This window comes from Monodelphis domestica, chromosome 1, assembly GCF_027887165.1.
Source record: "Monodelphis domestica isolate mMonDom1 chromosome 1, mMonDom1.pri, whole genome shotgun sequence".
In the NCBI taxonomy this organism is placed as follows: domain Eukaryota; kingdom Metazoa; phylum Chordata; class Mammalia; order Didelphimorphia; family Didelphidae; genus Monodelphis; species Monodelphis domestica.
The window spans coordinates 737,933,300-737,956,479 of NC_077227.1; the positions used below are offsets into that span (position 1 = coordinate 737,933,300).

The window sequence follows — 23,180 nt, forward strand, 5'->3', positions numbered from 1 at the left end:
AATCAGCTCTAAGATGCCTTTCCAGCCCTCATGCACATTACTCCCTGTGCTCCATGGTCCCAGACACATTGGGCGGCCTGCTAGCCAGTGAACTGGACATCCCAGCTTCCTCCTCTTTGCATTCCAACAAGCCATCCCCCAAGCCTGGCATGGCCGGCTCCCTTCTGCCTCGGAGTCCTTCCCCTCCAGCCCTCTCCATTAAGGCTCTGGGATTCCTTCCGGCTTTCCATCTAGGAGGTGTCCCAGCTTCCCAAGCCTCGACCCGTCTCGAGGAACTTCCCTTCTCGGAATCTGTCCTTCTCTACGTCCACGTTGTCTCCCCAGTGAGTAGAAGCTCCTAGAAGAAGACTGCTTGTGATGATCATTTCTTGGTGTCCCCAGCACTGAGCCTGGCGCACTGCAAGTGTGTAAAAACCGTGTGTGTGGTTCTTTCTAACTTACTTTACGTGTTTATTCAGGGCCGACCCTATCCAAGTACCAAAGGACGATTTTACAGAGTATGTATATAGTAGTCTCTTGGTAATCGAGGATGACGATTGTCTTTGTGCAGTTTCATCTACTGTGTACCCTCATGTGGCTTTGGAGTCCAAAGGCTGAGGCGCACAGTTTGTGGCACAGGGGGCCTGGGACGCCAGTTGTTACGGGAGGTGTGGTTGTGGCCTGGTGTCGGCATTCATGCACAGCAGCAAGACGTCGCCGTCGCTCATCTTCAAAGGTGGCGGCAGCATGGTTAATGTGGGTTCGCCAGCTGCTTCTGACAGAGGCAGCGAGTTCTAGTTGCTTTGGTGTCATGCCAGCCCACTTCAAGTTTGACTTTAGCTGATCCTTGAATCGTTTTTGGTCGGCCTTGTTTCCTGAGTCCAGCTGACAGTTCACCGTAGAATACTGTCTTGGTATTCGCTGTGGGTCCATGCGGATGACGTGTCCAGACCATCGTAGCTGGGTTTGGAGGACTTCGATGCTGGTGGAGTTGGCTCTGTCGAGGACTTCCTGGTTGGTGATTCGGTCCTGCCATCAGATCCTCATGATTGACCGGAGGGAGCATTGGTGGAATTGCTCCAGCTGCTTCATGTGCTTCCGGTACAGTGTCCATGTCTCACACCGTACAGGAGCGAGCAGAGGACCCTGCGTTGTACACTTTGAGCTTCGTCACAGTGCTTACACCGCTGTGTTGGAGGACTTTGCAGCTCAGCCGCCCAAGTGCCTGGCTGGCCTTTTGGATCCTGGCATTAATCTCGTGGTCTAGGGACCCATCGTTGGCGATGGTGCTGCCCAGGTACTTGAAAGTGTTGACGTTAGAAAGCTGCGTGCTGTCGATTGTAATGCACGGCTGGTTCGTTGGCCTCCCTGGTGCAGGTTGGAACAGCCCCTCTGTTTTTCTGAGGCTGATAGTCAGGCCAAACAGTTTTGTTGCGGTGGAGAACCTGTCCACAATGGTTTGGAGATGATTTTCTTGGTGGGCCATGAGAGCACAGTCATCTGCAAAGAGAGCTTCCAGATGAGTCTCTCTGTTGTCTTTGTTTTTGCAGTCAGGCGGCGAAGGTCGAATAGTGAGCCATCCAGTTGGTATTTGATGTAGACGCCCAGGTCTAGATCCATCACAGCATGTCGTAATACTTGGGTGAAGTATAGGTTGAATAGTACCGGAGCGAGGACACAGCCTTGTTTCACGCCATTGGAGATGTTGAAGCGATCGGAAGTCTCTCCACCAGATAGGACTTCCCCTGTCATGTCGACATGAAAGAGCTGGATCAGTTTGACGAATTTTGCTGGGCAGCCGAGCTTGCTGAGGATCACCCACAATGCGTCCCTGTTCACTGTGTCAAACGCCTTTGTCAGGTCTATGAAGACAATGTAGAGACTCAGGTTCTGCTCAAGGCATTTTTCCTGCATTTGCCTCACTGTGAAGACCATGTCGATGGTGCTGCGATCTGGTCGGAAGCCACATTGTGATTCAGGCAGGTTCTGCTCTGAGACAGATAACAGGAGTCTGTTGAGTATAACATGGGAGAGGATCTTTCCGGCAGTGGAGAGTAGTGAGATGCCTCTATAGTTGTCACAGGCTGCTCGTGTGCCTTTGTTCTTGCATAGGGCTACGATGGAGGCATCTCTTAGTTCTGGGGGCATGTCTTCCTCTTCCCATATGCTGGTCAGCACTATGTGGAATGCCTGGAGCGCCTTTCCATTTAAGGCCTTGTACACCTCGGTTGGGATCCCGTCTTTACCGGGTGCCTTGCCTGCACTCATTCATTTGATGGCTTTTTGGACTTCCTCTATTGAAGGAGGGACATCAAGTTGTTCAATGGAGTGGTTTTGGGGGATCTGGTCAAGGGCGCTTTGGTCGATTGAAGAGGGTCGGTTGAGAAGCTGACTGAAATTCCACCTGTTGCTGATGCCTTTTTTATCTTTTAGAAAACATAATAAGTTCATCTGGAAGAACAAAAGGCCACGACTATCACGAGAATCAGGGAAACGGATGTGCACAAAGGACCCGTCGTGGTAACAGATCTCAAACTACGCTACAGAGCAGTGATCACCCCAACAATGTGGCCCTGAGAGAAGGGTGGATCAGCAGAACAGATGAGGTACACCATCTGCAGAACCAAGTGACCGTAGCAACCTAGTGTTGGAAAACCCCAAAGATCACCATCTGACAAAAACTGCTGGAGAACCTGGAAAGCAATTTGGCAGAAACTAGGTGTAGACCAACATCTCACACCACATATCACGATAAGGCCAAAATGGGTAAATGGTTTGGACATAAAGGGTAATATACGTAAATTAGGGAAACATGGAAAAAGTTACCTGTTGGACCCATAGATAGGGTAAGTTTATGACTAAACAACAGAGAGCCTCATGGAAAGCAAAATAGGTAATTTTGGTCAGATGAAATGAAAAAACTTTTGCATGGAAGCAGCTGGTTGGCTCAGTGGATTGAGAGTTAGGCCTAGAGATGGGAAATCCTGAGTTTGAATCTGGCTTCAGACACTTCCTAGCTGGGTGACCCTAGGAAAGTCATTTTTACCCCCATTGTCTGCCTTAGAACCAATGCACAGTACTGAGTCTAAGATGCAAGGTAAGGTTGGGTTTTTTTTAAGCTTTTGCACAAACAACTAATGTATTCAAAATTAGAAGGAAAACAGGAAACTGGGGGAATTTTTATACCAAGTTACTCTGATAAAGGCCTCATTTCTCAAATATATGGAGAACGGATCGTAGTTTATAAAAATGAGAGCCATTCCCCAGTTGTTAAATAGATAAACCCCATGCAAGGCAATTTTCAAAAGAAGAAAGCAAAGCTATTTATTTATATCACATGAAAAAAATGTTCTAAATCACTACTGACCAGAGAAATGCAAAGAAAACCAACTCTAAAACACGGACCTCACACCTACCAGACGGGCTAAGATGACAGAAAAGGAAAATGACAGATACTGGAAGGGATGAGGGAAAAATAGGTACCCCAATGAACTGCTGGTTACTCTACCACCCTTCTGGAGAACAATTCCAACTTTGCCCAAAGGGCCGTAAAATTGTGCAAACCCTCTGACCCCACAATACCATGCGTGGCATCCCAAAAAGAGCAAAGAAAAGGGGGAAAGACCTCTTTCTCTTTGTTTTCAGAAGGGGTCGGCTGGCTTCACTCTACATTGCCAGATGGGTCTGCGACACGAGGGAGGTTAACATTCCCTGGTTTCTCCACAGGCCTGAGTCATAGGATCATAAATTTAGACATTAAAGGGAGTTTTGAGGGCATTTTTAGCTCAACTCCTTCATTTTTCAGCTGGGGAAACAAAGGCCTGGAATGATAAAGTGACTATACTAGGATGTTTGAACTCAGGGACTCTGATTCCAATCTCAATCCCCCCCACCCCCCATCCTACCATATTGCCTCCAGTGGGCAAGGACACCGGGAGAGAGAAAGCGACAGCAGGGTTGAGGCATATTGCTTTCCTCTGTTTCCCATTTCTGCCAGGGGTCAATGTATGATGATCTGGGGAGTGGGTGTGAGCAGAAGGACCTGAGGAACAAAAGACGAGGACACTGCCAGCTCTGGCAGGACTGAGAGAGGGATGGAGTGCATTCCAGGAGAATGGAAGATGGGGGGGGGGGGGCAGGGGTTTTTGCTTTGGTTTTATATTTATTCTCCTAGGGCCTAGAAGATCCATAACAGCAGTTTGTCTCATTGAATTAAGAATGAAAGACATCAGGGAGAGATCAATATTTGGTCACTGAAGAATGAAATAGAATTTCATGTTTAAAAAGGAAAGAGGTGCGAGTCTCCCTCACTCCTCGGTGCCAGGCAAGACAAAGCAAAGTAAATCAAGGCAAGATTTCTCAGCACAGTTTTCAGCTCTTGTTTTCCCAGTTCCTCTTGCCAAGTGCCCAGTGCCCTGAGCTGCCAGGGTTCCCCAGCAATGCCTACCTCTCTCTCTCTCCCTCTCTCTCTCTCTTTTTCTTCCTTCCTTCCTTCCTTCCTTCCTTCCTTCCTTCCTTCCTTCCTTCCTTCCTTCCTTCCTTCCTTCCTTCCTTCCTTCCTTCCTTCTCTCTCCCTTTCTTTCTTTCTCTTCCTTCTCTCTCTCCCTCTTTTTCTTCCTTCCTTTTCTTTCTCCCTTTCTTTCTCTTCCTTCTCTCTCTCCCTCTTTTTCTTCCTTCCTTCTCTTTCTCCCTTTCTCTTCCTTCTCTCTCTCCCTCTTTCTTTTTCTTCCTTCTTTCCTTCTTCCGTGTTTCTCTTTCTCTCTCTGCCTCTGTGTCTCTTTCTCTGACTTTGTGTCTGTCTATGTCTCTCTCCCTCTCTTTCTCTCTCTGTCTCTCTCTCTCTCCCTCCCTCTCTTTCTCTGTGTCTGTGTCTCTCCATCTCTCTGTCTCTGTCTCTCTCCCTTCTTGCTCAGAATAAGCATTGGTTCCAAGACAGAAAAGCATAAAGGCTGGGCAACTCAAGTTAGGTGACTTGCTCAGGGACACACAGCTAGGAAGTGTCTGAGGCTGGAGTGACTGGGCTGAAGTAGCTGGGAACAATCAGCAGAACCGGGAAGGAATGACTCGTTGAATAGCACGGAGCCGCCTTTCCGACTGGACACACGGCTTGCTTAGATTTACAATGATGAGGAAACTCTTTCCGTCCTATAACGGAAGTCCTTGGTTCAAGGAGTTCAGTTCCGCAGTCCCACAGGCCTGGGTTCAAACGATGCCCAGATTCCACACCTCTGACTTCTTTAGAGCACAAGAAGAGCACATTTGACCCAAGGTTGCCCCGGGGTGTTTACCATCTCATTAGCATCTCATTTACATTGCGGATTGCTGCCCCCCCCCACCCCATAGGCAAACAGAACGAATCATGGGTAATGGGACCCCAGTTCCTTGGGAAAGAGAGGCCACAGCCCTGGCAGGGCCTCCCTCCTCCTCTGCCCCCAGAGTCTCCAGCTTTCTAGGAGACTCAGAGCCTCTCCCCCCCCCCACCCCCTCCCCCAGCCCTTAGAGACCAGGGGCTGCCCAAGCTGGGTGAATGACTTGCCCGGGGCCGCCCGGACAGAAGGTGGAAGAATCCGAATTCAGGCCCAGATCGAATCCCTCCCTCTAATTCTGCCCTGGGACAGGCCAATGGAGAAGAGCTTCTGGACAGCTCGACCGACTCATGCTGGGCTTTCTTTTCATTTCTAGGACTTCACTCAGAGCCCCGCATACAAGAAGCGCCTAATAAGTGCCGGCTGACTAAGGGCTGGGGAGCCCCGCCCCTCCCCGGCCCCGACCCACGTGTCTGGCTGCAATCCTGGAGGAGCCCACGACGTTCCCATCGCCGTCAAGGACGTCGATGCCTTCCTCCAGTTCATTGTGCCTCATCAGGACCACATTGCAGATGTTGGCACTGGCTGGGCGGGGGAGAGCACAGAGAGAGGCAGGTAAGGGGGGAGCGAGGCTGCGGAGGAGGAGACGCCCCCCCATCTCAAAGCCACGTGGTCTTTGGGGGAAGGGCAGAGAACCCCCCCACACACCACGTGCCGCCCTGCCCTCTGAATTTCATCCGTTGGCTTGAGGTTTCCTAAACTTGGAATGCCATTTCCTGACTCCACACCTTTGCCCAGGCTGTACCCTCCCTTTGAAGCCCAGGCTTTCTTTCAGACGCGGATGAATGCTTTAAATTAGGAGGACCGGCTCCAGCTCTGGGTCACTGGGATAGGGAGTGAGGGGTTTGCACTTGGTGTCTCGTCTCCCCATTAGAGAAGGGGCTCCATGATCGGCGCAGGCAGGGACACCGAGGCTCGGGGCAAAGGCCTCCTTTGAGAGGCCCGAGAGAGGCTCGTGGGGGGAGGGGCGGCGAGGCCCCGGGTTCAAGGCTGCAGGAGGATGCTGGGCCTGGAATGGGCCACCTGGGGACGAGCACCTGGCCGAGGCTCCCAGGGCGCACGCAGGCCCTGAACGAGGTGTCTGCTTCTGGAGGTGGGGGTGGGGGGGAGGGGCCGCCTGGATTGTCAGCTGTGAGACGTCCTGAAAGGGCCGCCATCTGCTCCGCGGGGCGGTGTCTGCCCCACCTGGGCCGGGCGGCGGAGGGCCGGAGACACCCCGGGGTCCTGCTCCCCCCCAGCCCGCCGCCGCCGCAGCATTTAAAGTTTTAATTTTTGCTAATTAATGTCAATTAATTTTGTATAATGAGTGTTTAATTTTGGGGAGCGCGTGAGCCCGGAGCTAATGCAGTTCTGGGCTGTGAACGCTGATTAGCGTCAACACCTGCTGCTTACACTCCCTCTGCTGGGGGGAGGGCTTGGGGAGCCCGAGCGGGAGGAGGGGGGCACATATGCTGGGGGGGCCGAGGGGGCTCACATCTGGGGAGGGGCTGCCGGGATGGACTCCCAGAGAGGGCGGGGGCAGTGCCGGGAGAGGAGGGGACAAAGGAGCAGCCAGGACCCCGCAGGGGGGAGAGAGGAGCCCCTGGCCCACGGGTGAGGCACCCGGGCTCTGGCCCATCCTCCCATTTCTCAGGGCCCCCCGGGCATGGCGGTGTCAGGAAGACCGGGCCCACCGCCTGCCCCTCCCTCCACTAAGGGTGCGTGTAACCAGGTAGTGCAAGCACGGGTGTGCAGGGCTCACTCCTAACACCATCAAGTGTGTGTGTGTGACCAGGGTGTGCAGGGCTCACCCCTAACACCATCAAGTGTGTGTGTGTGACCAGGGTGTGCAGGGCTCACCCCTAACACCACAAGTGCGTGTGTAACCAGGGTGTGCAAGCATGGGTGTGCAGGGCTCACTCCTCACACCATCAAGTGTGTGTGTGTGTAACCAGGGTGTGCAAGCATGGGTGTGCAGGGCTCACTCCTCATACCATCAAGTGTGTGTGTGTAACCAGGGTGTGCAGGGCTCACTCCTCACACCACAAGTGCGTGTGTGACCAGGGTGTGCAGGGCTCACCCCTAACACCATCAAGTGTGTGTGTAACCAGGTAGTGCAAGCACGGGTGTGCAAGGCTCATTCCTCACACCACAAGTGTGTGTGTAACCAGGGTGTGCAGGGCTCACTCCTCACACCACTAAGTGTGTGTGTAACCAGGGAGTGCAAGCATGGGTGTGCAAGGCCCACTCCTCACACCACTAAGTGTGTGTGTAACCAGGGAGTGCAAGCATGGGTGTGCAAGGCTCATTCCTCACACCACAAGTGCGTGTGTGACCAGGGTGTGCAGGGCTCCCGACACCACTACCTATGGAAGCACGGGTTGCAAGCAGGATGTGCTGGAACCAGCTCAGATTGGCTCACGAGAGAGCCGACTGTTAAATTTTCAGTGTGAGCATTTACACCTCAAGAATCGGCAAACGGCACAGATCGGGGCTTGGTTTATTGTTGTGTTGACAGTCTAGACGATAAAAGCGAGGGGGGGATGTTAATAATGCACACGCACACGCGTGTTCCGGAGCCGGCTAGAACACATCACAGAGGCAGTCGGTTCCATGGTGCTGGGCGTGGGCAGCCGGGGGGCTCCACAGCCTTCTTGGGCACACGGGGAGGGCCGGGAAGGCCTCCAGGACCTTCAGGGGAGGCCACGGCCCAGGCACTCAGGGTGGGTGGTCCTGGCTGGGCTCTAACCTGCCTCCCTGAAAGGAATATCCATAGCGATCGATGTGATCTCGGTTACCACAAACAGCCTCCCCTTCCTTCTAACAGGAGCCACGCCCATCATTCACCTAAAGGCAGACTGCCATTGGCCAGGCCTTTGGGAGGCTTTTCTGTGTCTCCGTTTCCATTCCCCCGTGATGAGTCGCAGGCCATGGCTACCATCAAAATCCTATGAGGAAGGGCAGCTGGGTGGCTCAGGAGATAGAGAGCCAGGCCTGGAGACAGGAGGTCCTGGGTTCCAATCTGGCCTCAGACACTGTCCAGCTGGGTGACCCTGGGCAAGTCCCTTCACCCCCACTGCCTAGCCCAGACCACTCTTCTGCCTTGGAACGAATACTTAGGATTAGGGTTTAAAAAAATGGAATGAGGATGGCAGGATCCCAGATCTAGAGCTAGCTCAGGGCCCACTTCTCATCTCAAACAAACACAACGCCTCCCTTTCTCTCTTAGTAATGACTAAGATAGAAGAACAAGAGCTAAGCAAACAGGGTTAAGTGACTTGCTCAGGGCCACACAGCCGGGAAGTGTCCAGGCCCGGCACTCTATCCACTATGCCACTCCATCTTTCATTTTACACAAGAAGGAACTGAGGCTCAGAGAGGGCAGTGACTTGCCCCAGGTCACACAGCCCAATTCCAAGTCCATTACATCTCCGTGGGGCCGCACGACATCCCTCACACGTGGCAAGCTTGAAAGTACCATGTAAACGCCAGCTATTATTAAGTGGATGGAGGCAGCCCTTCCTTTGGATGGCTTCATCCATCCTCACGTCCAGACTCTGTGACTGTCCCTGTGGGACTCAAGGTGTGGAAATGCCTTCCACTAACGGATTACAAGCCAACTGACAGCATGGCCTTAGCTGTGAGGCTCAGAGACTCAGTAAGCATCAGAGATAGGAAGAGAACCCAGGTCTTCCTGACTCCAAATTCAGTCTCTTTCCCCTCGGGGCTGGCTATTTCCCTGGAATTTTCCCTTTCCTTCATGAAGCCTGATCGAGGAGTTTAGAAAGGAGGAAGGCGAGATCCCAGATACACGTGTGTGTCTCTATGTATATACACACGCGTGTACTTCTTGGGCAGGTACTACGGATGGAGGATGACAGGCTAAGGATGGATCCTGAGGAAGCAACTGAGCTGAATCCTTTTCAGGAAACTCTCCAGGGCTTTCTTCAACCTGGAGTGTTTTGTGACTAAAGCCCATCTCATCAACACCTTTGTTCTCTAGAAAGGCAGAGTGGTGTAATGGTTAGACAGCAGGCTTCAGGGTCAGGAAGACTGGACGGACTGACTTCGGACCATCCCGTGGGACCCTGGGTAAGCTACTTCATCTCTCATTGCTCAAGATAACTCTACCGGGCCAAGGATTTCCCTGACTCCTATGAAATCCCAATCTCGACCCTATTCTCAGCACAATCTTAAAGAAAAGGGCAGAGCAAAGTCCTGAAATGGGATGGTCCACTGGAGCCTCCCGGGGAGCCACCAATGAGCCTGGCCCAGGAGGGGGAAGTGGAGGTGAGCTGCAATTTACCCAGGTGGAGGAAGCCAATGGGGCCCCAGCTCCATCTGAGCCACCCAAATAAAGCTGGCCATCTGGGAAGCTCCTCTTTGTGGATTATCCAGGCTCACTCACATCAAAGGCCAGTGATGGGCAGGTGGATCCAGGGCAGCTTCTCCCCTTCCCCCAGCGTAGACTCCAGGCTCATGTTTCTTGTCTCCCCATAAGCAGCTATTGAGCTCCCTTCTAATCCAGCCTAAACCTAATGGGATTAGGGAGGAAGAGCTGCCTTTAAAAATGGAGGAAATGCCTTTCCAAGTCAGTTAGAAGCTGGTTTTTGACTCTCCACTGGTTTGTCTGTCAATCTGTTTTTTCTTTTTAACATGTATTTACTTTTTTTTTTCAGTTAGACGTAGAAACAATCTTTGGCAACTGTTTTCTGACATTTTAGGATTCAGATTTTTCTCTCTCCCTCCCTTCCCCACCCTGAGGTGGTAACTAGTTTGCAATCAATCACTTTTCCAAATGTTTTATTAAGCACCTACTATGTGCCAGGCATTGTGATAAGTGCTGGGGATAGAAAGGAAGGCCAAAACAGCTTCCACATTAATTGGGAAGACAATTTATAAAAAAATGAAGCGCCTTCTAGAGACATATAGGATAAGTGGAGGGCAATCTCAGAGGATGACGAGAGGGGGGGGAGGGAGGGAGGGAGAGAGGGAGGAAGGGGGAGAGAGAGGGAGGAAGGGGGAGAGAGAGAGAGAGAGAGGAAGAGGGAGAGAGACACAGAGAGAGAGAGACAGGGAGGGAGGGAGGGGGAGAGAGAAAGAGAGAGAGAGAGAGAGAGAGAGAGAGAGGCTTCTTACAAAGGGGGGGGATCTTTGCTAAAAGTGGAAGGAAGGTGCAGAAAAGAAGGTCTCTGCCATTGCCAACCCCCACTAAGGACTATCAAGAAAAGGAGCAGCAGGGGGAAGTTGGGTAGCTCAGTGGATTGAGAGTCAGGCCTAAAGACAGGAGGTCCTAGGTTCAAATCTGGCCTCAGACACTTCCCAGCTGTGTGACCTTGGGCAAGTCACTTGACCCCCATTGCCTAGCCCTTACCACTCTTCTGCCTTGGAGCCAATACACAGTATTGACTCCAAGATGGAAGGTAAGGGTTTTTAAAAAAGAAAAGGAGCAGCAGAAAGCAGCCTGCCTTGGTGAATAGAGCACAGGGTTTGGAGTCAGAAAGTCTTGGTTTAGCTACACATCACCTCAATGAGCAGGTCGCTTGGGTCTCAAGGGCTTCCTTAACCTCTACTTAGATATCCCATTGGCATCTTGAGCTTATATGGTCTTTCTCTTTCAACTGGCACCTTCTGACTTGTTTCTTTCTGCTTGTGGTACCACCATTCAGCCTTGGGAAAACAGAAGAGATTATCACAGGGCACATGGCAGGCAGTTGCCAATAACTGTCTGAAGGGCAGGAAAAGGTGGGAAAGGGTTGAGCTTCATTCATTGGCTCTTTCTAGAGCCAATGGCTGAACCAGAAGGAATGAAGGGAAGTTATGGAGAGGCAGATTTGGGCTGGACAACAGGACAATTTCCTGACAAAGAGGTGTCCCAAAGAAGATCAAGGAGCTTGTATTTACTTTCTTTTCAGTTAGACGTAGAAACAATCTTTGGCAACTGTTTTCTGACATTTTAGGATTCAGATTTTCCTCTCTCCCTCCCTTCCCCACCCTGAGGTGGTAACTAGTTTGCAATCAATCACTTTTTCACACTGTGGACATATTCAGCTGCTTGTCATGAGGTTGGAAAGCAGAACCTGGATGACAACCAGTCCCATGAATAGAATCCTTTTAAGATTTTCAAAGTGCTGAATATTCCTTTACTGGTCCTCACAACAACCAGTGGGGCCCATAATACTATCTCCATTTTACAAGATGAGGAAACTGAGGCTTTGAGAGGTGGATAAAGTGAGGAATACTCTGCATCCAGCAATATTCACTGGCCTTTCCATAAGATAGACTGTAGAGAGACTGATTCCAAGGTTTGGTCTCTGGATGGACAACATCAGAACTATTTCTCGCAGACCTGGGTACTTCATAAATGCTGGTTCATTGATTTGGACCTTACAAATATCTATTTCGTATACATGCTGATTATTCTGGTAGAGGAAAGTCCTTGAAGGCAGGGGCCATTTCATTTTTGTCTTCAAATTTTCAGTGCCAAACTCCAGCCAGCCTGGCATACAAAAGGCGCTCAATAAATGCTGGATCCATGGAGGGGATTATTACTCAGAGGAGGTTGGAGAAGCTCTAAACATTCAGTCAGTCCCCCCAGTTCTCCCATCTTTCAGGAATGGCCATTGTCCTACCAAAGCAATCCTTGGGAACTGTGGGGCTCCAGGCCCTTGGAGGAAGAAAGAAAAGTGTCCCTCCCTTTCCTCCTTCTCCAACACCAGCGCCTTCCATTATTGACAGTATCAGCAGGTTAATTAAGCAGTCTGTTAGTGAGGATGTTAAGAAAGCTGGCACATTTTCAACTCGGATTGACACCATTCAAAAACAGGCGTAACTGACATTGGTGCGGCACTACGGAGAGATGTCACAGACTTGAGGAGAGGAAGCCTTCGTTCCTGCCGCAGCAAACTCCGAGTCAAGTCCTGGGGGAAATCTGTTCCCGCCTGCTACAGATGTTCTCACATCACATCCAAGCTCAATGGAAAAAAGCAAGCCGGATGTTCGGCACAGGGGCTCGCCAATCTTGGCAGAGCAGGCGGGGGCCGGGGGCTGGGCCAGCTTTCTGGGAGACCTGGGTTAAGCCATTGGGAACCTGGGAGCCTCAGTTTCCACATCTCTGAAATGGAGATGATCCTTGACCTCTCAAAGAACATTTGTTACAAAAACAATTATAAACTATACAAATGGATGTAATAATAGTAGTACACCTAGAGAACGAGAAGGGTTCAGAAGCATTTTAAATATATTAATTATATGGTAAATAGATTGAAATAAGCTAGCCTTGTGGTAAGAAAGACCTGGCCTGCCTCCGACCCAGCCTGGGTGTGTGTCCCTGGGCAAATGACATCACCTGCCATCAACCCAGACAGTCTCTTGGACTGTCACCCAGCAGAGCTTGGGGCGCAGCTGCATGGATCCAGGGACTTGTCCACCGTGAGCTTCCCACAAGCAAGAAATCACAAAAACCCAACAATCAAACAACAATGTCAGGCTCCATACAACAAGGAGGGGGCGCTTACTTCCTGCCATGATGGTCCTTCTGGGAATTTTCTCTGGCTGTCCCCCATGCTCGGAATGCTCGCCCTCTTTACCTTGGCCTCAAGACACAGTGCAGACCCGTCCTTCTGCAGGAGATTTCCCAGGCCCCATTGCTAGTGCCTTCCCTCTGGGTGTGTATATGGATCTCCCCCTTCCCTCTACTTCCCTCTATCTCTCAATATCTCTTTCCTTCTTCTTCTCTCTGTCTCCATCTGTCACTCTCTTCCCTTTACCTTTCTTTCCCTCTCCATCTCTTTCTCTGTCTCTTTTCTCTCTACCCCTTCCTTTCTCTCTCCCTCCCCTGTCTCTGTCTCTCCTCTTTCTCCCTCTCCTTCTTTCTCTCTTTCTCCCTCTGCTCTCTCTCCTCTTTCTCCCTCTCCTCTCTTTCTCCCTCTCTCTCTCTCTCCCTCCCTTTCTCTTTCTCTCCCTCTTTCTCCCCCCCACTCTCCCTCTTTCTCTCTCTCCCTCCCTCTCCCTCTCTTCTCTCTCTCTTTATCCCGCTCTATCTCCCGCTCTCTCTCTCCCTCTCTGTCTCTCTCCTCTCTCTCTCTCCTCTTTCTCCCTCTCCTCTCTTTCTCCCTCTCTCTGTCTCTCTCCCTCTTTCTCCCCCCCACTCTCCCTTTCTCTCTCTCCCTCCCTCTCTTCTCTCTCTCTCTCTTTCTCCCTCTCTCTCTCCCTCTCTCTCTCCCTCTCTGTCTCTCCTCTCTCTCTCTCTCTCCTCTTTCTCCCCCTCTCTCCTCTTTCTCCCTCCTTCTTTCTCCCCCTCTCTCCTCTTTCTCCCTCCTTCTTTCTCCCCCTCTCTCCTCTTTCTCCCTCCTTCTTTCTCCCCCTCTCTCTGTCTCTGTCTCTCTCCCTCTCTGTCTTTCTTTCTCCCTCCCTGTCTCCCTCTCTGTCTCTCCTCTTTCTCCCTCTCCTCTCTTTCTCCCTCTCTCTGTCTCTCTCCCTCTTTCTCCCCCCACTCTCCCTTTCTCTCTCTCCCTCCCTCTCCCTCTCTTCTCTCTCTCTTTCTCCCTCTCTCTCTCCCTCTCTCTCTCTCCCTCTGTCTCTCCTCTCTCTCTCTCTCCTCTTTCTCCCTCCTTCTTTCTCCCCCTCTCTCCTCTTTCTCCCTCCTTCTTTCTCCCCCTCTCTCCTCTTTCTCCCTCCTTCTTTCTCCCCCTCTCTCTGTCTCTGTCTCTCTCCCTCTCTGTCTTTCTTTCTCCCTCCCTGTCTCCCTCTCTGTCTCTCCTCTTTCTCCCTCTCCTCTCTTTCTCCCTCTCTCTGTCTCTCTCCCTCTTTCTCCCCCCCACTCTCCCTTTCTCTCTCTCCCTCCCTCTCCCTCTCTTCTCTCTCTCTTTCTCCCTCTCTCTCTCCCTCTCTCTCTCTCCCTCTGTCTCTCCTCTCTCTCTCTCTCCTCTTTCTCCCTCCTTCTTTCTCCCCCTCTCTCCTCTTTCTCCCTCCTTCTTTCTCCCCCTCTCTCCTCTTTCTCCCTCCTTCTTTCTCTCCCTCTCTCTGTCTCTGTCTCTCTCCCTCTCTGTCTTTCTTTCTCCCTCCCTCCCTGTCTCCCTCTCTGTCTCCTCTGTCTCTCTCTCTGACACACACACACACACACACACACACACACACACACACACATGCCTTACACACAGCACCTCAGAGGGGGAAAGCACATTCTCTTGGTCTTCAGGATGCTCTTAGGATCCCCATTTTACAGAGGGGAAGTGACTTGTCTAGGGTCACACAGGTCTGACTCCAGGGCTGTTTGGCACCAGCTGGGGGCTTTGGGGGTGCCACTAAAGCTTCCTGCTTGGAGACGCAGGGGCACACAGCAAGCTGAAAAGGGAGGGGCTGCCCTCAGCTTAGCAAAGCTACAGCACTGGACAGGGTCATAGTCGGAGCGGAGGACACGGATGAGGGAACCTTGTCAATAAGGCTCTGCGTATAAGGAAGATGCTGGAGATGCATTCAAAAAGCTGATCAGTGGGACAGCTGGGTAGCTCCCATTAGAGTGCTAAGCGAAAGACAGGAGGTCCTGGGTTCAAATCCAGCCTCAGATGCTTCCTAGCGGGGTGACCCTGGGTCAGTCACTTGACCCCATTGCCCAGCCCTTCCTGCTCTTGTGCCTCAGAACAGACGGAGTGATTCCAAGACGGAAGGGAATGTCCTCGGCGCTCACCCTGGATACAGAGGTCACTAGGGTGCTCTGCTCTTGGGAAGGCCCAGCGAACAGGCTGCCTTCTCCAGGAAGTCTTCCCAGGGCCTTCCCTCTGCTGCCTGCTTCCACCTGGCCCTTGGGGAGCTCATCCAGGGCTCCTGGGCTTTGCCTTGGGGGGAGTCCCAGCCCTTGGGACAGTCTGGCACAGATCGGGTTCTTCCGGCTACCGGCTGGCCAATGGGTGGGAGGCCTGGACAGACCTAGTCTGGGGGAGGGCCGAGGACAAGGCGCAGCACACGTGGGGAAATGCTGGTTTGGAGGCGCCGGGTGACCTCCCCCCCCCCCCCAGCAGGGAGAAAATGCTACTAATCCAAAGGAGACTTCCCAGGGTGCGGTGAATGGAGCCGCCCAGCAGGAAGGCCCCCTCCCCCCAACCAGGGGACTCCTCGAGGGGATTCTCCCAAGGGGAGGGATATCAGACAGACTGAAAGAGCCCAGGCCCAGGGGTCAAATCTCAGCCAGGCCAGGTGACCCTGGGGAAGTCATTTCCATTGTCTGGTCTCTGTTTTCGCCATTGACCCCAAAGGGCCCCGCCCGCTCCAGTCCCTCAGATTCTAGGCTGAGGCTGGGGAGGGGGGGGGGGGCGGCGGGGACGGCCACACCCTCTTCCCCCTCCCCAGGCGTGTTCTGGACGGCTTGGGGTGCGGGCACACAGAGTGCTGGAACCAGGGTCAGTCACGGCCCATTAGCGCGGTCCAGCCCACTCCCTGGTGCCCCAGAGGGGCGGGCAGAGGAAGAATGCCTCAGCGCGTCTAGTCTCGGCAGCGGCAGGGCTCCCTATCGCCTATCGCCGGCCAGAGGGTCTCCTGGCCCGGACCCGCCTCTCCCGGCGGATGGTGGCCTTCCTCAGCGGGCCACTCCTCAGAGGGTCCCCGAGCCCCAGGCAGGCAGGCGGGTCGGCGGCTGCCTGAGCCCCACAGGGTCCGGGTCCTTCCTTCCTAACCTGGAGGCTCCTCGGAGAAAAAGCCGGCAGAACCCAACGGGAGGCCCCATCGAGGAAGCCGAAGTGGGGCGTCGGGAGTGACTTGGGGACGGAGAGGTGCCCGGAGGGCCGAGGAAGGGCAGGTCCTGGGTGCCAGCCGGCCTCAGAACCAAGCCGGGGAAGGTGAGGACGTGGCTCCGGAGGGATCCCCGGCGGCGCACAGCCTAGCGTGGGGAGGGGAGGACAGGATCGGATCAGGCAGCCGGAAAAAGATCCACCTTGGACCGATGGACTCTTTACAAAGCCGGAAGGTCGCCCCGATGGCTCCTGCCCGGGGCAGAGACCGAGACGAGGGGGGCAGGGCTCAGGCTCCCGGTTCTCCCCAAGGAGACCCCCTTCAATGCCGGGGGCAGCCCCGCCCGCCCACCATGCAAGGGCTCCTACAGTTTGTGTTTCCTGAACTCCAAGCTTAGGGCTCGGCCCTGGGCAAGTCCCTTCCCCCGTTGGCCAAGGCCTCTGTCCCCTTTAACGGGGCCCTTCTCGCTGCCTGGCCCTGGCACCCCTCTGGCCTCGCCTGGTATCCTTAGGGAGGAGGGGGCCACAGAAGGGACTAAATTAATGAGGGAGGGCCTGGGCGGCACCCACACCAGGAAGTCCTGCGTTCCAATCCGGTCTCGATTCCCAAATGGCCTAAAAGGGGGTGCATGGCTCGGCCTCGCCTGGAGCGGGACCAGCGGGGCGGCCACTCTGGAGGCCGGCGGGGGCTCAGAGGAGAGCAGATGCCCCAGAAAGCCCGGAGATCGGCGGGGACTGGTGACAGGTCCGGCCCTCCCCTTCCAAGCTTCCAATTCCATCTCTGGCTCCCAGGCAAGGCCTTGGCTCACTAAGGTGGGGGGAGAGGGGGAGTGTCAGGCTCCACCCCCGCTTGGTGCCTGCTGCAGCCCATAAACCCCCAAGGGCCCGAGAGCGGCTTAAGGAGCGGAGCACTTCCCACTTCCAGCAATGGCCGCTTCCCGAAATAGCCCAGACTCCCCGTTGCCACGGCGATTATCTGGCCATGGAGGATTCGCCTGGATTGGTGGCCTCTGGGCATGGAGGGGAACCAAGGGGGAGGGGCGGCTGCAGCGGTCTGTTCCAGGTCACCTGGCAAACCCCCATCTCTGCCAGCTTCTCTCTCAAGCCTTCCATTTCCTTCTGGGGGGAAGAAGCTGGCTCTGGGTTCAAATGCTGACTCTCCCCCTCCCAGCCTCAGCCAGTGGCTTCCCTTTGGGCCTCCTCTGCCAAAGAACGAGGGCTGAGGGAGCCCCCCTTTCCGGATCTAAGGCCGGTGCCTCAAACTCCAGATTCCCAAAGACCAAGGGCGCTGGGAGACCGGAAGCCGGAAGCCCTGGAAACCGGAAGTCCCAAATGCCTGGCGTCCGGTCTTTTCCATGGACTACACCGTCGGCCCAGGAAGAGCTGAGGGATCTTTGGGGAGCTCCTGCCTCCCTTTCTCCATTGAGGCTGGGCATACAAAGAGAAAGAACAGCCAACGGGATGGTCCAGAGGCCTGGGTTCGAATCCTGAGGCCGCAGGGTGCTAGGAATGGCTGCCCCTGGGCTATTGGATGGGGCTGGGAGAGGAGTAGAAAGGGCCCCAGGGCAGTTCGCCCTTTGAAGAAGGGGCTGGGGGGGAGGGGCTCTGAGAATGAGACAGCACCCTGAGGAGGGGCTCTAGCATTCTCTCTGGGGGTTCCGCTGTTTCTATAATGTGGGATAGCCCATCTAGGCTCTTCTCGGCAGAGATCCCGGAGGGCTTTGCTGGTTCCTTCTCCAGCCCATTTTACAGATGAGCAAAAGGAGGCCAACAGGTGAAAGGACACGTTTAGGGCTGCACCACTAACAAGGGTGTGAAGCCAGGCTTGAACTCCGGAAGAGGAATCTAATGGCCGCTAGATTCAGGGCTGTCCCCGGAGCCACCTTGTTCCTCATTTTACAGGAAGGGAAACGAAGTCTTGGAGAGGGCTGCAGGCAGGATCTGAACCCAGGCCTTTCCCCAAGCTACCTGGCTATTTCTCGTGGGCGCGGAGGCGTGGAAGGCCCTCCCTCTTCCCCTTCCTGGCAGGGCACGCGCATGCGCACACAAGCCGAGTCCTCTTACCTACTGCTGGGAACGGCACGAACCTCTGGATGAGAAGGCGGGTGGCCGGTGTGAACTTGTTGGCTCTCTGAACCAGAGCGTTAAGGCCCACCTGGGAGAGAGGAGAGCGAGTGAGCGAGGGGGTCGCAGCAGGCCTCATCTCCCGCCCCCACCCCATTCAGCCGAGGGCGCTCTGTGGGAGGAGGCCGAGGGAAGGCGCCTTCCTAAGCGCCCAAGAGGCGAGGGATCCCCTTCCTTCTCTGGCCCGGTTTGCAGAGGAGGAAACAGAGGCCAGGAGGGCCAAGTGCCAGCCAGGGAGGAGCCTGAATCCGGGCCTGGCGCTCCTCATTGGAGACTCTCTGGAGGGCAGGGTCTGCTCCAGGTCCCTGGGGCATACAGCAGGCGCCTAATAAATGCTGGCTGGCTGACCGAATGGGGGAGCTGAGAAGGGCGAGAGCGCTCTGGCCGGGAGGACAGGTGGGGTCCTTTCCGTCCTGAAGAAGGCCCAGAGAGGGGAAGTGATTTCGATTTAATTCCTAAACACTGAGGAAGCGCCTCCTAGTGCCAGGCACCGGGCCAAGGGGAGCCCCCCCCCCCCAGATGGACAAAGCTCTCCGGGCCAAACCCAGGCTGGAGAGCCAGGACACAATGAGGGCTTGAGGAGCCCCCAATCCTCCAGGGCACCCCATTCTTGAAGTCTGACACGCATCCCCTCCTTTATCTTCCCCAAATCCGGGTCAGGAGGACGCTAGGACGAGCCCATTTCTTAGATGGGATGCTGGAGGCCAGGGAGGGCAGGTAAGGGATTGGTCTGCAGTGAGCCAGTGACAGAGGCAGCAGCACGTGTCCTGCCTCTCTGCTCACAGCACGAAGTCCCAGGTAGGTGGAGCATGAAGGGAGAATGTTTCCGGGAGGGAGACAAGCATAAGCAAAGGTGTGAAGGGGGGAGGCGGAGGAAGTCAGTCTGCCTAGAGAGCCTCCCGCCTGGTGGGGCTTGGGATGGGGCACTCTGGGCCCAGGGGCTGCGATCTGCCTGGGGAAGGGAGGGGAGGGGAGGCCCACCCTGGGGAGATCTCGAGTCACAGGGACGCCCGAAGCAGCACTTTGCACACATGGGCTGCCTCTCCCAAGGACCAGGAAACCATCCAGGCATCCTCATGCCCATCTTACAGCTTCGCTTGGCCCGCAGGGCTGCGGGGGAGCCCCGAGCCAGGGTGGCTTCTGTCCGGCTCCTGCCTGATGGGCGCAGCTGCCTAAGGCTGGAGGGGCTGGGCCTGGGAGGACCTGGGAGCGGGTCTGTCTGGCCCTGATGCTTCCCCTGGGTGAGTCTCGACCCCTGGGCTAGCCTGGGGACCCCCTGAGGCCCGAGACGGCATCTTCTTCCTTTCAGCCACCCAGAGCTTGTCCGGGGAGGGGGAGGATGGAGGCCCCAAAAGGCCCCGCCCTGCCCCGGACTACAGCCCGGCACTCCCTGGCCTGAAGTGACCTCCAGGGCCAGATTTGGACCTTTCCCCGGCTCTCCCCCTCCCTTCCCAGCTCTTCCTGTCCTCCACACCGGACGCCACGGACATGCAGGAGACGCACCTGGAAGCCTTGGCCTCGGGGAAGGCTCTGGAGAGACGCCGTGTTGGGGTCCCTTTGCCAGGGAAGAGAGGACCGGAATCGTGCCGCCTCCCGGGCTGGCCCCGGCGGACATCCGGCCACTCTCACGTCCCTCTGGAGCATCGAAACCAACGTCCGAGCAGAATCCGCCCTCCTTCCCCGAGCCCAGGCGTCTCTCCGCCTTCCCTGCTCCAGCCAAGGACACTGGCATCGCCCTCGGGCCTTGGCCCGTCTCTCTTGCCCCGTCTGCCATATTGAAGCCGCCGCCAAACCCTGCTCGCTCCCCTCCGTTGCCTGGCCGGGGTCGTCGCGCTCGGGTCGGCCTCGTCCAGCTCTTTGGGAGCCCGGCTGGGCCGAAGTTCTTGGCAGAGATCCCGGAGGGGTCGCCGTCGCCTCCTCGGGCCCATTTTACAGATGAGGACGCTTGGGCGGCCAGCTGGGTGAAGGGACGTGCCCAGAGTCGCCGGCAAGCGTCCGAGGCCACACTGGAACTCACGGAAGTTACCGACCCACCTCCGGAGTTTGGGGTGGGTGGAGCCGGACGCCCTGCGCTCAGGTGGGTGGCCTTGGTCAAGTCAGCTGACCTCCAGCGCCTCGGGCGCTGGGCTGGACCTTCCCAAGAGCCCCTTCCAGCCTTCGTTTGGCCTCCTGGAATCCGTGCTGTGTATCAGCTCCAAAACAGAAGAGAGGTCAGGGCTTGGCCTGGGGGAGAGGGAAGTGACCTGTCCAGGGTCACACGGCCAGGAAGTGTCTGAGGCCACGTTGGAACCCAGCACCTCCCCTCTCTAGGCCTGGCTCTCCATCCACTGGGCCCCCTGCTGCCCCCCACACGCGGTCTGCCTCCTCCCGCCCAGCTTCCTCCAGGACCAGAAGGCCCTTCCCTTCCCTGGGAGACCCCCGCGAGCACGCGGATGACGCTGGCATCCCTGCGCCCGAGGGCAGCCGGGTGACCCTGGGCAAGTCCCTGCACCCTGCAGAAGGAAAGGACCCCCTCTGGCGCCGGCCGTGCCCCCCACGTGCCCAGATCCCAGGTCCCGCCCGCTGCCCGGGGCACCCAGGCGCCCCCGCTCTCCGGCCCGGGATGGGGCAGGGGGCGGCCTTCCGCCTCCCGTCTTAGCGAGTGGGAGGAAGATGGGACGAAGCGGCCCAGCAGGGCCTCGTTTGCCCCGTCTCCTCCCTGTGGGCGCCCCCTTAGCCGCTCTCAGAGGCAGGACAGAGGCCCTGGGGTCCGGGGACCAGAGTTCCAATCCCGCCTCCACCACGAACTGCGGGGCGACCCCCGCAAACACTCCGGCTTACGGCCTCGAAGCTGCCCCGTCTGTGAAAGGGAGGACTGGAAGGTTGGGCCGCCGCTCTCCTGCGGGCGGGGGCGAGGCCCCCCCTCACCCCACAGCCGGAGGCTCCGGCTCTCCTGCGGGCGGGGGCGAGGCCCCCCCTCACCCCACAGCCGGGAGGCGGACACGGTGGGGCCCCCGAGAGAGGGCCGGGCCAGGGGGCGGAGCCCGCGCTGTCGGGCCGGCCCGGGAACTCGGGGGCTCTTCTCGCAGCCCCCCAGTTGTTACCAAGAAGTGACAGCAGCAGCCAGGAGTCGTCCCGCCTCCATCCCCTCCCCAGGCATTCGGCCTCTGAGCTACCCAAAGGGCGGAGGGGGAGGCCAGAAGGACCAGCAGCCTCCTGGGCAGGTGACGGAGGCAGGAGAGGCTGGAGTGGGGGAGCAGGAACATGAGGAAAGAGAGGCACAGAGAGGGGGAGGGGGCCAGGGAAAGAGGACCCAGAGGGAAAGGAGGGCTGGAAGCAGGAGGGAAGGCGGGAGAGACGCGTCGGGTCTTGGGAGGCCTCGGCTCGAACTCTGCCCCTTCTTTGCTCCCGGTCTCCCACGGCAGTCATTCTGGGAAGCCCCAGCCTAGGCCCCCGGGCGGGAGCTGCCCTCTCCCCTGGCTTCCCTCCAGGCTCTGACGGGGTCTTTCCCATTGCACGGCCCCCCCCCGGGGCCCCCCGAGATGAGCTCCTGGAAAGCGGGGACTGTTTGGGCCTCTCTGTGTCCCCCCAGCTCAGCCCATTCCGGGCACCCAGAACGCTGGGCCCTGGATGGATTGAGGGGACACCAGAGGACCTCTGAGGCCCTTCCGAAGACGAGGGTCTGCCAGCGGGTCTAGGAGAGCCCCCCGCTCGGACCCTGGCTCTGCCATTCCCCTATCCGAGTAACAAAGCGCGGGGCGGATGCCATGCCCGGCCTGTGGGGCCATTCCCGTCGGGGTTCCTTCCTGGGAGTAAATTCTCCCCATAAGACTTGGGGTGCTTTGGCCCCCCTTTTTTGCTCCGTGCGGCCCCCCCGCAGCTGCTTCATCAACAAACCCTGTTTTCCAAACTAGAATCTAGAAAACGCTTTTCTCCCAAGGACGCCCCCTGGAGGCAGGATCCTCCCCATTTTAGAGAGAGGCCGAGGCGTGGGGAGGCCGAGCCGTGGAGAGGCCGAGCCGTGGAGAGGCCGAGCCGTGGAGAGGCCGGGGCGTGGGGAGGCCGAGCCGTGGAGAGGCCGGGCCGTGGAGAGGCCGGGCCGTGGAGAGGCCGAGCCGTCCGAGCCGTGGAGAGGCCGGGCCGTGGAGGGCCGGGTGCCTTGCCCAGACCCCGTGGCCGGAGCGGGGCTTTGGTTTCCCGGCTCCCCGCTGCCTCTGGTCCGGGGAGAGCAGAGGAGCAGACCCCCCGGACGCCTCGGGACTGGGTCCTCTTCCCAAATGTGAAATGAGGGCACGGCCTGTCGGGCCTGTGATGCTCGGATCCGCCCTTGGCGCTAAGGCTGCCGCCCCGTCCACAAACCGTGCTGCACTGCTGCTGGGATATGGGTGAAGAGATGGCCAGAGGGGCAGATTAGGAAAAGGAGACGTGCCCGGGGCAGTGGGCAGTGAGGGGCCCTGAACTGGTAGATGGGAGGTCCTGGGTTCCAATCTGGCCTCAGACCCCTCCCAGCGGGGTGACCCTGGGCAAGTCCCTTGACCCCCATGGCCCAGCCCTGACCACTCTTCTGCCTTGGAGCCGAAAAACCCCAAACAACTGAATTGGAGGCTGGACCCTCTACGTGGACACGGAGGTCTGCTTTCCACCGACGCCCTCCATTTCCTCCTCACCTGCTAGACCCTCCTCCTGCCACCGCTAAGGGAGGGATGCCTCGGGGGACAGAGCAGTGGAACAGGGGAGAGAGGAGACAGACGCCATCCCCAAATGGCCCATCCACAAGGGCCTGCTCTCAGTCTCCCTCCCTATTCCTCTCCTTTCCCATCTCTTCCAGCCAGTGGCCCACCGTGCATCCTCCTGGGGGACCCTGGGCAGGTCCCCCAACTGCCTTGTTTTGTTTTAACCCTCACTGTCTATCGGTTCCAAGGCAAAAGGGCGGCAAAGGCAGGGCAATTGGGGTGAAGTGACTCACCCAGGGTCACCCCGCTAGACTTCCCAGCTCTAGCCTTGGCTTTCTATCCGCTGAACCACCTGG

General features: G+C 56.4%; 1 protein-coding gene across 5 annotated transcripts in view; it reads right to left on the reverse strand.

Moving 5' to 3' along the window:
• The window catches only part of SFXN5 (sideroflexin 5), a 189,490-nt gene that overhangs the window by 62,486 nt on the left and 103,824 nt on the right, over positions 1-23,180 (reverse strand). For all 5 annotated transcript variants that reach the window (XM_056814076.1, XM_056814085.1, XM_056814089.1 and 2 more), the window contains 2 exons: positions 18,113-18,203; positions 5,755-5,870 (listed from right to left, as the gene is read on the reverse strand). In XM_056814076.1, the coding sequence (XP_056670054.1) occupies positions 5,755-5,870; positions 18,113-18,203 (207 nt within the window). The remainder of the gene's footprint in view (positions 1-5,754; positions 5,871-18,112; positions 18,204-23,180) is intronic.